This window comes from Arachis hypogaea, chromosome 11 (assembly GCF_003086295.3).
Source record: "Arachis hypogaea cultivar Tifrunner chromosome 11, arahy.Tifrunner.gnm2.J5K5, whole genome shotgun sequence".
NCBI lineage: Eukaryota > Viridiplantae > Streptophyta > Magnoliopsida > Fabales > Fabaceae > Arachis > Arachis hypogaea.
The window spans coordinates 49947964-49964557 of NC_092046.1; the positions used below are offsets into that span (position 1 = coordinate 49947964).

General features: G+C 38.6%; 1 protein-coding gene and 1 long non-coding RNA gene across 2 annotated transcripts; one reads left to right on the top strand and one right to left on the bottom strand.

The window, feature by feature from the left end:
- Positions 1 to 1949: 1949 nt before the first annotated feature.
- Positions 1950 to 4002, bottom strand: LOC112720839 (uncharacterized). The gene is made up of 2 exons (XR_003162393.2): positions 3658 to 4002; positions 1950 to 2205 (listed from the first exon to the last, which is right to left on the bottom strand). It is a non-coding gene; the product is annotated as an uncharacterized lncRNA (long non-coding RNA).
- A 7455-nt stretch (positions 4003 to 11457) lies between these two features.
- LOC114924729 (uncharacterized) lies at positions 11458 to 13771 on the top strand. The gene is made up of 5 exons (XM_072205991.1): positions 11458 to 12263; positions 12768 to 12852; positions 12934 to 13023; positions 13413 to 13469; positions 13721 to 13771. The coding sequence occupies exons 1-5, from the start codon at positions 11458 to 11460 to the stop codon at positions 13769 to 13771; spliced, it is 1089 nt and encodes a 362-aa protein (XP_072062092.1).
- The last annotated feature ends 2823 nt before the right edge of the window (positions 13772 to 16594 follow it).

A 16594-nucleotide genomic window follows, 5' to 3' on the forward strand; every position in this document is an offset into this window, starting at 1 on the left:
AAATGGAAGGAGCATAAGAAATAAAGGAGACAACCAGCGAGCATCGACGCGCACGCATGGCTCACGCGTGCGCATGATCTGGAGATTTTCACAGCGACGCATGCGCGTACCTGACGCCTACGCGTGGATTGGAGTTCTGCAAGACGACGCGTGCACGTGCATGACGTGTACGCGTGACACACGAAGATGACCAGCAACGCGTATGAGTGATTGACACGTACGCGTGACATGCGCAATCTGCAGAAATAACAGAAAACACTAGGGGCAATTTTGGGCGGAGTTTTGACCTAGTTTCTGGCCCAAAAACACAGACTATAGCCAGGGAATATGCAGAGACTCAACACACATTCTCATTAGCATAGTTTTAGTTTTAGATCTAAATCTAGAGAGAAAATCACTCTTCCTCTAGGTTTTCTTTACATTCATAGTTTATTAGTTTTATGCTTTTGCTTTGGATATTGAGAAGAGTCATAACCTCCATTGAAGTTATTATTCTAGTTTGTTTTCTTATTCCCTTACTCTTCTATATTCTTAATTCTTGTTTAGAGTTATAATTGGGTTGTTTTTAGAATTTATTAATGCAAAGAACTACTTTTACTTTTAATTAATTTGTAGTTATTGTCTATCATGTCTTCCTTTTATTCCCTTTTCAATTCTGTGCAAGTAATTTTCATGTCAATGGAGTATACTCCCAACTTGACATGGGGGTTGATTAAAAGGAGACACTTGAGTTGGAATGCTCAAGTGATTAGTTAAATTGGAAGTTGTTGGCTAATTCTCTATTTACTAACGCTAGACCTTCCCAAGGGAGAGGACTAGGATTTGCGAATAAGAGTTAGCTCAATCACTTAACTTCCCTTTATTTAGTAAGGGTTAACTAATTGAAAATAACAACCTCTTTATACTACACTTGAGAGAATTCTAACAAGGATAGAACTTCCAATTAATCATTCCCCCAGTCAAGGCTTTTTATTCTGAATATATAATTCTCTTTTAATTTATAATTATTTATTTTCTGTCATTCAACTCTCAAATTTCTCGGAAAACTCCTGATTAATAAGATAGCACCCTTTTGTCAACTCGTTGGGAGACGACTGGGATTCATACTCCCAGTATTTTTATTCTAAATTTGTGACAACCTTTCTAAATTGATGAGCGGATTTTTGCTGGTTAAGAACTATACTCGCAACGTATTTCTATATTGATTTCTTAATTGGCTGATTTCCGCCCTCCATCATTCATCTTTTCATGCTTCTTCTTCAACTTCCTTCCATGCCTTCCTTCACCTGTCATCAACCAATACATGCATCAAAGCCTTGCTAAAGTCATAAGAATTCTCATCATTCTTAGCATACAAGTAATTAAAGCATAATTCTCATGAAATTGCATCAAATTAACTATGGTTGGATGAATCTAGGCATGCATAAATTTCTACCCCAATTGCTTACTTATAACTCAAGAAAGTGCATAAAACTTATTAAAAACAAAGAAAAAGGCTAGTGAAACTAGCCTAAGATGCCCTGGCTTCACAACACCAAACTTAAATCTTACTTGTCCCTAAGCAAGTACTGAATTATTGAGAAGAAAGAATGAAACAAAAAGTGATGTTCATATCAGCAAGTCATTTTTAGTAGTTCATGGGGTTCTATGCAGAAAATGTTGTAGTTCACTTCTTATTAATCCTTAGGACTAGAATGTCTCCTTTAAGCATCAACTAACATACTGCTGTGACCTCTTATTATTCACTCATCCTTGGTAATTGCTTTTCTTTGTTTCTCTTTTCCTGTGAGCTTATTTCTCACTTGTAGCCAAGGTTCTGAAAACCGAACCGGTCATCGAACCGTTTTAGTTACTGGTTTACTGGTTTATAGGTTCAACCGGTTTGACCGTGGTTGAACCGAAAAAACCGTTTTATAATAAAATAATAAATAAAATATAAATAAACACACTAAAACATAATTATAGTCTAATATAAATTTTAAAATATCATCCAAATTAAAAGTACTACATAAACCAAAATGTTATAATCTCATTCAAATACATACTCAAAAATCAAATAACAAAAACAACCAACCAAACATAAAATGACAACATCTAAGTTTATCATCAATCATCAAAATCCGCTATAACTTGCTGCAGTTTTGCTACATTAATCCCTCACTTATGTAAACCCTTGTGGCTTGCGAGACTTGTTTGTGGATATGCCTAACAGAACAAACAGAGGAGATGAGAGGCCTTGTTATGAATGCCAATAATGAAATGAATTGAATAGGTTTAACATGACAGGTTTAACATGGCAAGAGTAGGTTTATCATGGAAAATTTTCATCTTCCACTCAATGAACAATTTATTAAATCAATAACAGCAAAACACAATATAAAAGTCAAAAGGTCAAGAACAACACCAAAACAATAATTTATCAAATTAACAAGTTAATAAGATCAATCAAAACTGAAAATTAAAATAGCAAGAACAATATTCAATTATTTATTCAATCACTATATCACTATATCAGTTCACACTTCACAGTTCACAAAAAAACTATATCACTATATCACCATTTCAGTTCACGGTTGAATTACTTGAATCAGAGTTCGCATAGCTTCACTACATACATGTTCTCACTACAATTACTCTTGTTAAAAGTTAAAACCCCTTCTTTGTCATAGATTTTATTAGGGCTGTTTAGTTCGATTAAGCATATACTGTAAGTTTCTCTAGATCTATGTAACAAGCATGTAGGTTATATAAGTATCCTCGGATATTATTTCTCTAAGTATATGTAACAAGCATGTAGGTTATATAAGGGGATAAGTATCCCCGTTTATTATTTCTTTTTCAAATCTGTCGATTGTAATTCCATGTCTGATTATAAATTTCAATTTCAGTTTCAATTCTATGTCTTTATATTTATGTAACTGTTCTATTGAAATCCAATTTGGTTGATCGAGTTCTCATCAGATTAGGGGAAAGATTAATTGAATTTTAGTAACCATGATATTAAAGAGAAGCAATTTGACCACATATCAGATATCACTATAAAAGAGACAATGGTTGCAGAAGGAGAGACAGACAAAGACAGCGAGAGAAGCAAGTATGTATACCTCAAAATTCAACAAAGTAGCAAGACCTCTTCTGCAATTAAGCTCATCGTAATCACTGAGCTAAACTTTCTCAAAACATAACAATTATCAAAATTTATCACAATCTAAACTCATATCTAACAAATAGCTCAAAACTCCAGGCCATCAACACATACCAACACAGGCAACAAAGATCAAACAAATCATCAAATTGCTGTGTGTAATAGTAATAATGCATGTTGCAATTGCTCAGATACATTCTTTTAACTTTGACAAAAACTTCATTCAACTCAAGAGAGGGATAATAAATCTTGAATCTTCCTCAGCAAATCCAAATCAGCCATAACAGTAATACTAAATTGTACCTTCTGATTTGGCAACTAATAAAAAAACCAGAACAAAAAGTTCAAAGTAAAAAAAATAAAATTAACAACCCAACCAAAGAACAAATCAGAATCAACAATAGGGAGGACGACGGAAGAATAAAAATAAATCAGAATCAAACCAACAATCAGAATAAAAAAGTTCAGAATAAAAACAGATCAGAATCAAAATCAAACAGAGGCTCAATTACAGATTCAAATGCAAGGAAGGATGACGGCGCTGGAAACGGAGAGCTGGCGACGGTGGAACAAAGCTTCGCGACGGAGGCAGGAGACGAACCCGGCGACTATGCTTCCACTGCTGAGAGTCTGAAACGTTAGCTGAGTGAGGGACTGAGTGAGCTTCGAAGCTCCAACCAGCGACGGCGTCAGGAGTAGTCCGGCGGCTGAACGAAAAGGAGGGACTGAGCTCGCCGACGTTGAGAGGAACGGTTAGCTCGAGGGTGATGGGAAGGACGAGGGAGGGTCTGTTGCTGCGCCGTTGGAGAGAGTGTTGGAGTGAGTTAGGGTTGGTAACGGGTAAGGTTGGGGTTACTGAGTGCTAAACGACGCGTTTTGAGAGTTTTTGGGCAAAGTGAAAAAAACCGGCCGGGTCCCGGTTCGGTTCGACTGACCGGTTACCGGCCGTTTTAGCGGTTCAACAACGGTTTTCATTTTTTTCGGTTTTAGCATATAACCGAATCGTTTTTCTCATCGGTTCGCGGTTCAACCGGTTCGACCGGCCGGTTCGAACCGGTTTTCAGAACATTGCTTGTAGCTTAGTGTCATGTGTTGTAGCAGCTTCTTATCTTATTTTCACTCAACACATATTCGCTACAGACACTTGGCTCACAATTCTTCTTAAGACATTGGTGCCCAGCACCTCTTTGGGTTACTAAATGCCTTGTAACTAGGTTGCTCTTGATAATGGACTTTCGGTTAATAATCCCGGGTTAGCTAATCCAAGTTAACAAGTGTTAAAGCTCTTCATAGAACCTAATCATCCAAGAAGATCCTAGTACAAAGACACTACAAGCATATGTCCTAAGGTCCAAGCTATTGGCGTCTAGCCTTATTCTTTTGCTTTCTTCTATTTTTGGTTGCCACTTTTGGCTTTTCTTTTTCTTTCTTTCTATTTGTTTTTCTTTCATCCAAGGACCCTTATTTGCTAAGATTCATAGACAGCATGCTAGTTTATACTAAAAAGGGAGATAGTCTATCCTTTTATTCATTATAAGTGAGCTACTACACAATCAAACATATATACCACCACTTACTGTTATTTCACTTCTTGCTAAAAAAGAACTATTCCATTTCTGTTCAACCATTTCTTTTATTCAAATTGAAAAGACTCAGGGGATAAACAAGCATTTAACACTAGTGAAAGTGAAAACACACACACCTAGGCTAGCATACTTGTTCTGAGGGTTACCTAAAACTAAAGGTCGATCTCGGATGAGATCTGCTATGGTGGCCAGAGCTATCGTGTCGGATTTGTTGGATCTGGTGATGCTGCTGATCGTTGATCACCGGAGGGTGGTGGTACCTGCAAGGGACTCCGATGCTTAAGTTAGCATGGGCTTTAAGCAGGATTTTAGTAGAATCAGAGTATCAGTTATACCTGGGTGCTCCAGTGTATTTATAGTAGTGTGGGCTGACCTTTCTAGATAAGATAAGTTAGTTATCTTATCTTATCTTTAAGTGAAGTCATCTTATCTCTAAGGGGAACTGCGTTTATCTTTCTAGGCTTTAGCTGCCTTTAGATTGGGCTTTGTCCCTTTGTTTGGGCCTGCTTGGGCTTCTTGTGGAGATTTGGCCAAACTCTTAAAAGAAGAGGTCGGGAGACCCGACCTGAAGAGGTCGGTCGCTTTGTCTTCAATCAGCTTGGGTCGGACAGCTCGACCCAGGGTATGAACAGTGCCCCTACTTGAGCTTGACTTTTCCCTTAAGGTCATGTCCTTTAGACTTCGATCCTTTTGAGGAAATCGAGCTCGAGCATTTCGCTTTGGATCGATCTCCAGTATGACTCTTGCTGGGTCTTGAATGCGGAGCATTTTTTTCTTTTTTCTCTTTAATTGTAGCGCACGTTTGCGCTTTCTTGGGAATGTGTGAGGGTTAAATGCTCATTAACTCCTCTTTTGCTGTTACCTTCTTTCCCTCTTTTTCATTTCATTTTGAATTTTTAAGCCTCATCTTTCAGTTTCTCCTCTCCTTTCACTTTGCTTTTGCTCGCTACAGTGCTTCGTTCCTCTACCCTCTCTGTTTTCACTTCTTCGTGCTTCCCCCTTTCCTTGCTTCGAAAGCGATTGTTGGTGTGGATTCGTCGCTGTTTCTTCCTGATCCTTCCCTCGCGCTTTCTTCTTCTTCCTCTACAGGTTGGTATTTTCTTTCCCTTTTATGTTTTCGTTAGTCGCCTTGTTGTATGTCTCCACTGTTGCATGTGATTTTTACCAATTTTGTCTCTGAGAATCTTGACCACTTCGAAAAAAGATTGTGTCTTTCTTTTTGACATTTTGTTTTCATGATTTTCTGAAAAAGCTTGCATCTTTGTGGTGATCCCTACACTCTTTTGCTGTGACGTGCGCCTGATAGTTTTCGCCTCCTTAGGGTTTTTTTGTTTTTCAGAATTTCTGTCTCTTTTCGTGGTTGTATCCCCCTGATCAAAGTCTTGGCTTTTGCGGATTTGTTGGTATATTGAGGTTATAGCTTTGAAAACTTTTTGTCGCTTTGATGATAAATTGTCAGTTGGTTTTTGTTGATAAACTTTTTGTTGGTGATGATGACTTTCTTGCTGTTTTGTGTGGAGTGTCATTGCCAGAGAAGGATTGTGTTTTCTTGTTTGAGAGATGTTAGGGGATAGACTGTCGATTTCTTTCTTTCCGGGTTCTTGCCTCCAAAGGGTGCCCCTGGACTTTAGTGTGAGTCCTGGGATTTCCCTTTTACTGCCGTATCTGACTCTTGATGTTCATATGTTATTGTCCAAGCTGTTTCCTTATTTGCCTGAGTTGTTTGGTAGTAACCCCATTTTTTTTCTTACTGTAGAAATAGTTGACCCATGTCTTCCAGCAAAAATATTGTTGAGATGTCTACTAAGATCCTGGATGGCATGTCTGATTGGCTGGACTCTATTGTTTTGATGTGTGTTACTGTGGCTGACCTTGAGTACTATGTGTAACTTAGGAGACACCATAAGATTTGAAGTAATCGGGACCAGGAGAAAAATTATGAGTTAGTGTCACCTGACCTTGAGGAGAGGGTTAGTTTTCCTCTATTGACTCAAAGGGAACGTCCTTTTTTCTATGCTTATGACTGCTTCTTCAGTCAATTGAATATTACCATTTCTTTTACCTCTTTTGAGACCGAGCTGTTGTGGTCCTGCAATGTAGCTCCTTCTCAGCTCCATCCGAACTCATGGGGTTTCATAAAAATCTTCCAATTGTTATGTCAGGAACTGGATATCCGACCTACCCAAACTCTCTTAATCTTTTTGTGTTGACGAAGGCTGGGGTAGCTAAGAAGAAAGCTTCCTGGATTTCCTTCCGAGCTACCCAAGGAAAGAAAGTGTTCTCCATGTATGACGAGTCTTTTAGGGATTTTAAGAATTACTATTTCAAGGTCCGAGCTGTTGAGGGAGCTCGGCCCTTCTTTTTGGATGAAAATAATGAACCTACCTTCCCTTTGTGCTGGCAAAAGAATGTTGTAGTGGCTAGGTATTCTTGGGAAAGTCTGGATGAGGTCGTGCAGGCCTTTGTGCATGTGTTGGAGGAGAATTGGGGAGAGCTTCCCCATCTCGACACGAAGAAATTTCTAGGAGATCCTTCCCTTCTTCGGGCTGAATTGGGTAGTTGCCGACTTCTTTTTTAGCTTTTCTTTATTTGTTTGTTTGTTTGCCAATCTATCCCTTTCTTACTTGTGACTTGATTTTGCTGTTTTCCTTTTTCAGAAATGGTGAAGTCTAAAGATTCCATAGAGGCTTATCGTCGGGCTAAGAAGGCGACTGCAGCTTAAAACATCTCGGCGAAGGCTTCTGGAGAATGATCCACTCAAGTTCCTCCGAGGAAGCCGACCTTGGACACTTCTAGGCCGAGGAAAATCATCCCGACTCCTCAGGTTCGTCTGGTTCTTTCTGCTCCTCTCCAGTCAACCTCTGGTGCTGTCTCTTCTCCTACTGCTGGTCCTCCTCCTAAAAAACAGAAGACTGTGGATCTTTATGACTTAGATGCCCCTAATTTTGATGCTGTGGGGTTTGTTGATAATCAAATTGCTCCTTATGGTCGACTTCCAATGGAGGATGTGTCCATCCTTCATCACTTGAATTTCATCACCACTAACAGTATTCGGATGGCCCATATGGGTGCAGCCCTATTCCGTACTGTTCTGGGTTCCCCAGTCCATGCGACTAAGGCTTTTCTGGAGGATGCTAAATTGGGTTTCAATAGAATAAAGGGGGTGAAGGATGAGCTTGATGCCAGGGTAATTAAGCTGGAGTTGGATTTGGAGAAGGAAAAGTCCCGGGCTACCAGGGCTGAGGCAGCTGCAAACTTGGCAGAGGAGATGGCGAAGAAACACAAGGAACGTTATACCCGTACTTATGCTGAGTTGTTGGAGTTGAAGGAGAGACTTGCTTCTGCCCATGCAGATTAGGCCGATCTCCAGGGTCATATGGTAGATGCTGTGACGGGTGCTTATGAAAATTTAAAGGCACAGGTCCAAGTTCTAGCCCCTGAACTTGACCTGACTCTCTTCAACTTGGACAATGTGGTAGAGGATGGCAAGATAGTGCCTGCCCCGGATGATGAAGTGGACGGGCATCCTCCTTGATAAACCCCGATTTTGTGGTTTATCTGGTGCTTAATTTGCGGGATTTTATCACCTTTTCTCACATTTATTCAATGAAATAGCATGGTTTTGCAATTCTCCCTTGATTTGTGCTTAAATGTGAAAACATGCTTTTTAGGCCCTAAAATTGGTGATTTTAATTCACTTTAATTTCATTCGATGCCTTGATGTGTTTGTTGAGTAATTTCAAGTTCATAAGGCAAGTATTGGATGGAAGAAGTGAGGAAAAAAGCATGCAAAGTGGGAGAACTCATGAAGAAATGAAGGAACCGTAAAGCTGTCAAGCCTGACCTTCTCGCATTCAATCGACCATAACTTGAGCTACAGAGGTCCAAATGAGGCGGTTCCAGTTGCATTGGAAAGCTACATCCGGGGCTTCGAAATGATATAAAATTTTCCATATGTTACTTCGTGCTCAGGGGCGCGCACACGCCATGTACGCGTGCGCGTCGATTCTGCCCGTGGGTCCACTTTGGTGAAATCGTCCCCAGCAATTTCTAGCTCATTTTGAGCCCAATCCAACTCATTTCTGATGCTATTGAACCCAAGGATTGAAGGGGGAATGAACAAAGTAGTCATAGTTTAGTTTTTCATCATGTTTTAGGGTAGAATTCTAGAGAGAGAGGTTCTCTCCTCTCTCTAGATTTAGGATAGAAATTAGGGTAGAGTTAGGTTAATCACTCTCAAATTTGTCTTTCAATTCTTGTTTTGATTTCAACTCTCTTGATATTTTAATGTTCTATTGTCTTTGATCTTGTAGTTTCTCTTGTTAATTTCTTATTTCGCTCTCTTTTATGTTGATGCACGTTATTGGATCTTAATTTTCTTTAATGCAATTATATATTTCCATGTTCTTGTATGTTGATCTTGCTTGCTATTATTGATTTCTTGATAATGATAGTTATGGGTTTCCTTAATTCTTGCATTTTATGATGCTTACTTTCCTTGCACACTAGGTGTTTGTTAAAATGTTTCCTTTAGTTTTTGAGTAGTTTTCTTGACTCTTGGCCTAGGCTAAGGGAATTGAGTGACCTTGAGTCATTGGGTCTCATTGAATTGGTGATTTGAGAACCCTTGGTGATCAATTGGATACTCATTGACGCCAACCCACTACTAATCTAATTAGTAGGTAGGTTGGGACTTATGGGTTGATGTGATCAAAGCCATTTGACGTACTTCAAGTCTAGGAGTAGATATTACGTACTTAAGACTTTTGGAAGTAGACTTAATGAGCTTGGCCTCTCGTAATTATCAATATATGGTTTGTAGACAAGGATGGTGATCTCAATTACCTATGTCTAGCTAAGAGTTCTTTTCCTTTATTTTTTTGTTCTTATCATTTTACTTTCTTGTCATTTAATTTTTCTTGTCCTTTATTTTCTTGCAAAAATATAAAACCAACTCCCTTACCCCCTTCATAGTTAATAATTGAGCACTTCATTGCAATTCCTTGTGAGATGACCCGAAGTCTAAATACTTCGGTTAATTCTTATTTGGGGTTTGTACATGTGACAACCTAAATTTTTGTATGAAAGGATTCTTGGTTGGTTTAGAAGCTATACTTTACAACGAGACTCCATTAGATAAATTCTAAACCGTCAAGAATTCGATCATCAAAAATGGCGCCGTTGCCAGAGAGTTGCAATGGTGTTATGTTATTGGCTATTGTGAATATTGTGAATATGTTTGCCTTTTACTTATTTGTTAGTTTTTGTTAGGCTTAGGACCTTGTTGCTTATTTTTGTTAGTTTTTGTTTTTGTTTGCTACTATGAATTCTCATCACTTTGGCTATGAGTTTGGTTCAATTTATGTTATAGGAAATAGGAACTATAATGAGGATGTGCATCAAGGATGGAACAATCAAAGATGGGAGGAGCCTCAAGGGATTGATCAACCTTCTAGGCAACAACAACCTCCGGATTCTTATGGGTATAACTCTCATCCTAATGCATATCAATCTAATGGATATGGTGACCCTTATTATGATTGTCAACAACCACCACCATATGCCTATGAACCACCTCCTCAACATAATTTTGAACCACCTTACTCACAAGCCCCTTTTCACCAAACACCTCCATATGACCCCAACCCATATCCACCATACCAACAACCTTGTGAACCATATGAACCATATGAAGAACCACCCCAATTCCACCACCAATACCCTCAAGAACCACCACCTCCATATTATCACCAAGATGAATCACCTCCCATGTGTGATAACTTTCAACCATAAAATGAATTCCCCTCTCCACCACAACCCTCTATGGAAGAACACCCGTACCCATCCATTCAAGAGCCAATGGATCGTCTCAATGAAGCAATGGATCGGCTTCAAGCAATAATCCGTCAAAATGAGCAAGAGGAAGCCCAAAGGAGAAGGAATGAAGTTATCGAGGCTAACCTTGCCAAAATTAAAGCCAACTTGGACTCATGGAACTCTTGCAACAAGCAAAGCATCTCTACGGATGAGTGTGAGAAATCAACCGAAGGAAGGAGCATGAAGGAGATTTTAGAATCTCAATCTGAGGACAAGGAGATGGGGTATGTCTTGCAACAAGTGGTGGAGGAAGAGATTGTTCACTACAAGAAAAATACCCATTCAGCCACACTTTTTTTAAGTTACATTTGAAAAGCGTAGCCTATTCTATGAATAGGCTACGCTTTTCTCCGTGTTGCCTTTTTATATGAGAAAAAGATACACAATTGTGGCATCATTTAAAAAGTGTAGCCTTAGGTATTTTAAAAATCACTTATAAAGCGTAGCCGTAGGTTGATATCTATAGGTTCACTTTTTGTATCAAAGGGGACGCTTTTAGAGAGTAGCCTATTTATTAAATTTTGGGTGTGTTTTAAAAGTGATGCCTAATGTGTCTAGAGCAAAAAATTTGACACTCAGTGAATTTTTTCCCTTTTTTCCCTGAAAGCAAAGTCACATACACTTAGTAAAATTTTTGTCATTCCCTCCAAAGAACGCACCTTCATTCATCCTCGCAACCCTACCTCCCTGCACCTACTTCGTAAACCCTCCCAACCCTGCCAATTAATTGTTCAAAACCCTAACTCCCCTTCCAATTAATTGTTTAAATGCACGCAGCCTTTCCTTTCACACACACACCCAGATCCGAGAGAATGAGTGAACCAGAGGGAGGAGAGGAGGAAGACAGAGATGAGAGCACGAGCGAGAGAACAGAGAGTGAGAGGGGGTCACCGCCGCAATGTCGCTACAGCCGCTGCCATCGCCTTCGTGGAGGAGGGAGTCCGGAGGAGAGAGAGAGAAAGACGATTCACAGACGAGATGGAGAGAGAGGACGAAGACGTGACGCGAGAGAGAAGGAGGCTGTTCCGTCGTGCACTGTCATCGCTCCTGGGGTCAATTGAAGCCACCGCCGCTGCTAGGGCTTGCCATGCTCCTGTTCTCACTTTCGGCTTTGACTTCTTTGCTTCTCGCGGCCTCGGTCCAAACGACGTCGCAGCAGCAATTACCCGCAAGATGTCCCAACTGAACCCTAACTCCTCGCGATGCGGCAATTGCGGCGGCGGTGACTACGACGTCTCTGTGGTCATCGATTCGGGCTCCAGTTGCGCGCAGACGGAGGGTTCGGAAGCTCAGTGTCCGTTGAAGTGTGGTAAAGTTATTTTTGGCGGGAAGTTGAGTGACGAAGATTTTGATGAGATGCTGAAGCGTTGTTTGGGGAATGTAGGCGGTGGAGGGAAGGGTTATAGTGTTGTGGTTTTTAATGGGGACAAGGAGGAAGGGGAAGTGAGGGCTGTGGTGGGTAAGTACCGGCATGCGTGGGTACTCGGCCACGTTTCAGAGGATGAGGCGGCTTCAAGAACAGCTGAGATCTTTGCCAGGTTGTTTATGAGTGGCGGGAGTGAAGGGAATTCGATTCGCAGTGAGTTCATGCCGGTTGGTGCTGATGGCAGGTTCAGTTTGCTCAATTCAGAGCCACAAGATTGGATATATGATTGGTATGGATTGTGAAATTGAGACTCCATTTCAGTGTTCTTTTAATGAGGTTTTATTTCAATTTTTTTTTCTTTCAAAAACTAGCTATTGATGTTTTATAAATAGGAATTAATGTTCCATTTACTGACAGTGTAAAGTGTCACTGTCAGCAAATGAAAATACAATTAAGTGTCAGATTAGTATACCCTTTACAATAGTACCCATTATGATTTCTCACTTGCAATTTGATTGATGGATAGTGTAAAACTTTTTACATTGAAGGGCATAGAAATTTATCTTAGATGGATGATAAGTATTTATTTTGCTATATTGTATCTAGATGTGTTATTTATAAGTTAGGCACTCAGAATTCACATGTTTTAAGTGGTGACATAGAGGCTTTAACAGTTATTCTAGATCATTGTTGAACTGTTCTTTTGCTTTTATATGTGTTGTCATGAATATTATTAGCTTAGTTTTCTTCGAAAGAGTTTCATCCTGAAGTTTCTGTGGTGATCTTAATATAGGGGTTTTCATGAAATTGACAAGACTCTGTTGCATCCTGTGATCCAAGCTTTGCAACCTATAGCAAACATAACGGTTGAAAGCCAGGTATAGCCTTTTATACATGTGATGGTTAAAAAGTTGTGGCATTGTTTAGATTTGAATGATTTTCTTGTTCCTAATTGGCAGGTTTTATACTACACGCCAAAGTCTTCTTTTTCGTACTGGGATGATATACACGGAAGCCACATATTCAGTACCAAAGATCTTCCTTTCTTTGTATACATTCTCTTTGGTCTTGACTTATTTATAGTTTGTAGCAAATTTACCATTATTTAGTTCTAACTTTAGACCCTTTCTACTTTTGTATCATTGGATAGATGATGTGCCTTTCTACTCGAAAATATTTGATTTGTTGGCATAATTAGTGATTATCAGATAAAGTCACAGCGCTTTGAACATTTTGAAGTTCCTGTGTCTATTGAGTTATGCATATGTCTTTTGTAGAGATGGTTCAACTTACATGAGTTCTTTATCACTGCTAATGCATTAGAAAGTATCTGCAGAACCTTGCAATTTTTCTTGTAGTATTTACTTAATATCTATCTGAGATACAACAATAATAAATTTGGTGATGTATTTGATGTAAATATTTTGATGTTGAACAGCTTAATTCAAATGAGTGGCATCTAGATACTTCAGTTGCAGCGGGAGGGAGATCTAAAGTATTGCAACTTGTGGTGTATACTCTTCAGCTCAATCCTAGATTTATTTACTTCTTTTCATAATCTAAGAATTCGTTTCTTCTTTTACTTTTGATAGCCTTCCTAGTGCTAGCATTAAATGGAAAAAATTGAAATTTCTTCTGTCTCATTGTCTCTACTGCTATTACAATTCTCTATTGTGATTAGTTTGTTGATTCTGATCTGCGTTTAGACAGAGCTTACATTAAATGTTTCCTTGTATATAATGGCAGGTATATACCATCTGCAAAGGAATGTCCTCTGCAATTGGAGCTTCCAAATAGAGATCTCTCCAAGACTAATGGCTTTATATCTCCTGTTATTCATCTCACCTTCAAAATTTCCTTACTTTATCATTTTGTAATATTACATGTCTTATAAAATTCCAAATTTGTGATTGTTATGAAGAGCCTATTTTGGAATATTGCAGATGTGGGGTGGTGTTGTTGTATGGAATCCCGAAAGTTGTGTAAAGGATTTGGAGAGTAAAGATCCAGACAGACGTGTGATTTCTCCCCAGGTTTTCTTTTTAGTTTGTTAACACTCATTAATCAAAATCTTCAATTATATACATCGAAAGTAACCCAATTTTTGGAAAATTTTATTCTGTTTATTTTCAACCCAGTGTAATAAGTTCTCATTAACAAATAATTGATATATCTGAGCCATTACAATTCAGCAATTATTTTAAAGCACTTTTATTTATTTTCTTGTTTAGATAGAGAATATTATGCTATTTGTTTATGCTGGTATACATACATATCATAAGTTCAGTTTCTGAACATGGTTTGAGCTAAAGTTGTTCCTATGAAATCACATGAATGAATTTTTATCCTAAATCTTGATGGTTCTAAGTGAATGAATTGCTCAAGTTTCCAACTGCACTTTGCCAGCTTCAATAAGTAATCAACATTATGTTCCATTTTCGTTTTCTTTTGCACCATCTTTTAAGTGATCCATCTCTACTAGTCCTAGAAGCTGTGCATTCTTTTATACATTGAGAGGGAGCAAAAACAGGAGCGTTCTTCAAGTTTTTTGCTCTTCATCAATCATAGCACCAAGAGAAAGAGAATGATGGCCAAGGAGGGAGCTGACTGAAGCTTAAGAGGGAGCTGCGTTCCACTCACCCAACCGTCGAACAAGATATTTAAAGAACAAGATTTTTTTCTCTTCTATCAGAAGGTTAATAGCTTTTATTAGAAGATACTTATGTAGGATACAATATTTTGGTTTTTTATAGTTTATTAGTAGTAAATTCTAAGTGGTCTAATGTATATTTTGATATGGGTATGTTTAATTTAGTGTGAGATGTATGAATACTCATTTATGATCATCCCAATATTTTTAGTTCATTATAAATATATTTTGTTAAAGGATAATTTTTATTATTTAAAAAAATATTGTATGGTTTTATTATGTATTTATTTTTATTTTATAATTTTTGACTAATTTAATTAAAAAAAATAGGATTATACATATAATCATATTACTAAATATTAGGTTTTAGAAAAAAAATTATTAGAATATATATATATATATATATAAAATAAAAAAAAACAATGAGGGACCTAAGGCTACACTTATATACAGTAGCTATAATATACAAAAAAAAGAGGGATCTAAGGCTACGCTTATAAAAGGTAGCTATGGTATACAATGTGGCTACGCTTTACAAGTGATGCAGTAACGTTGAAAAGCGTAGCCTATTCAGGAAAAATGAAAGCTGAAAAGCGTAGCCTTTGGTCCTGGACAGCATCACTTGAAAAGCGTAGCCTATTCTCAAATGCGAAAAGCGTAGCCTTTGAGAATAGGCAACGGCCGAATATGAATCACTCCAAAAAGCGTAGCCGTAGCCTAAGGCATCATTTTTTTTCACTTTTGGCTACACTTTTCATGTGTACCTGAATGGGTATTTTTCTTGTAGTGGTTGAAGAAGAAGAAGTGGTTGAAGAGTTAGAGGAAGTTGAACAAGAGGTGAATTTCAAACTTGAGAGCACTTCCACACCAAGTGACATTGTCGATGATTTAGTGGAAGTTGTTGAACCTTCTTCCAATGAGCTTGAATTTGATGGTGAGGAGGATGATGCGCAACCTCCAAGGCATAGTATGAATGATGAAAGATTGGAAGAGGGTGATCAAGAGGCAAGCTCCACCAATGAAGAATGTGTGGAAGAAGTTGGTGGGCAAAGAATTGAAGTTGAAAAAGCTTGCCAAGAGGTGGAGGTAGTCAAAGAAGAGCACAAGGGAATGTAACTCACATGACCATTGGAGATGTCCCTTCCTAAGTCCCCATCCAACATAACATTCAAGTGGGTAAAATTCTTATCTCTAATCTTTACTTTCCCACTTGAATATGATTTGATTGAGACGGATGGGCAACTTAGAGCTCTTTGTGGGGTTAAGAACAAAAGGAAATTGAGTAGTGGGTGGAAATGCCAATCAAGGTTCCTTATGGTTGGAAGCCTAAAGTCTAAGTGCAATGGTTGGTATAATTCTCAACTAAAGGGGTATAGGAAGATGCTTTGGTGTTTACTTGAGAATTCGGATCACTTCTCACCCAATTGGAATTGTGATGATCAACTTGAGGATGGGTGTAGAAACAAGATTTGGGATCCGGGTATATATGAGGATCAATTTTGGGAACTCTTAGCTTGTGAAGGACTTCATCAAGACTTGTTGCAACTCATTAGAAATTTTGGAGCACAATGGAAAACCAAGCATTGGTGGAGGTTCCAACATGAATTCAAGCACAAGCCACCATAACAAGGAGCTTCCCAAATGTCCAACTTAAGGACTTAAACTAAAAGTGCTAGGTGGGAGACACCCCACCATGGTAAACTCTTTTCATTTTTCTCTATTGTAAATATTGGTAGAATAGGTTTGATTTCATGTTTTTTTTTTGTTTGTTGAGTTTATTTGGTAGTATAATATGTTAAATAAGGTTTTAAGGTGTTTGGGTAGCTGTTTGGAGGTTTGGAATGCTTGGTTTGGTGCAAGAACTTGGAAAAATTTTGAAAAACAGAGCACCAACCCGCGCGCGCGCACCTGGCGCGTACGCGCGTCTCAAGCATTTTTGACCATCCACGCGGACGCGCCATGTACGCGGA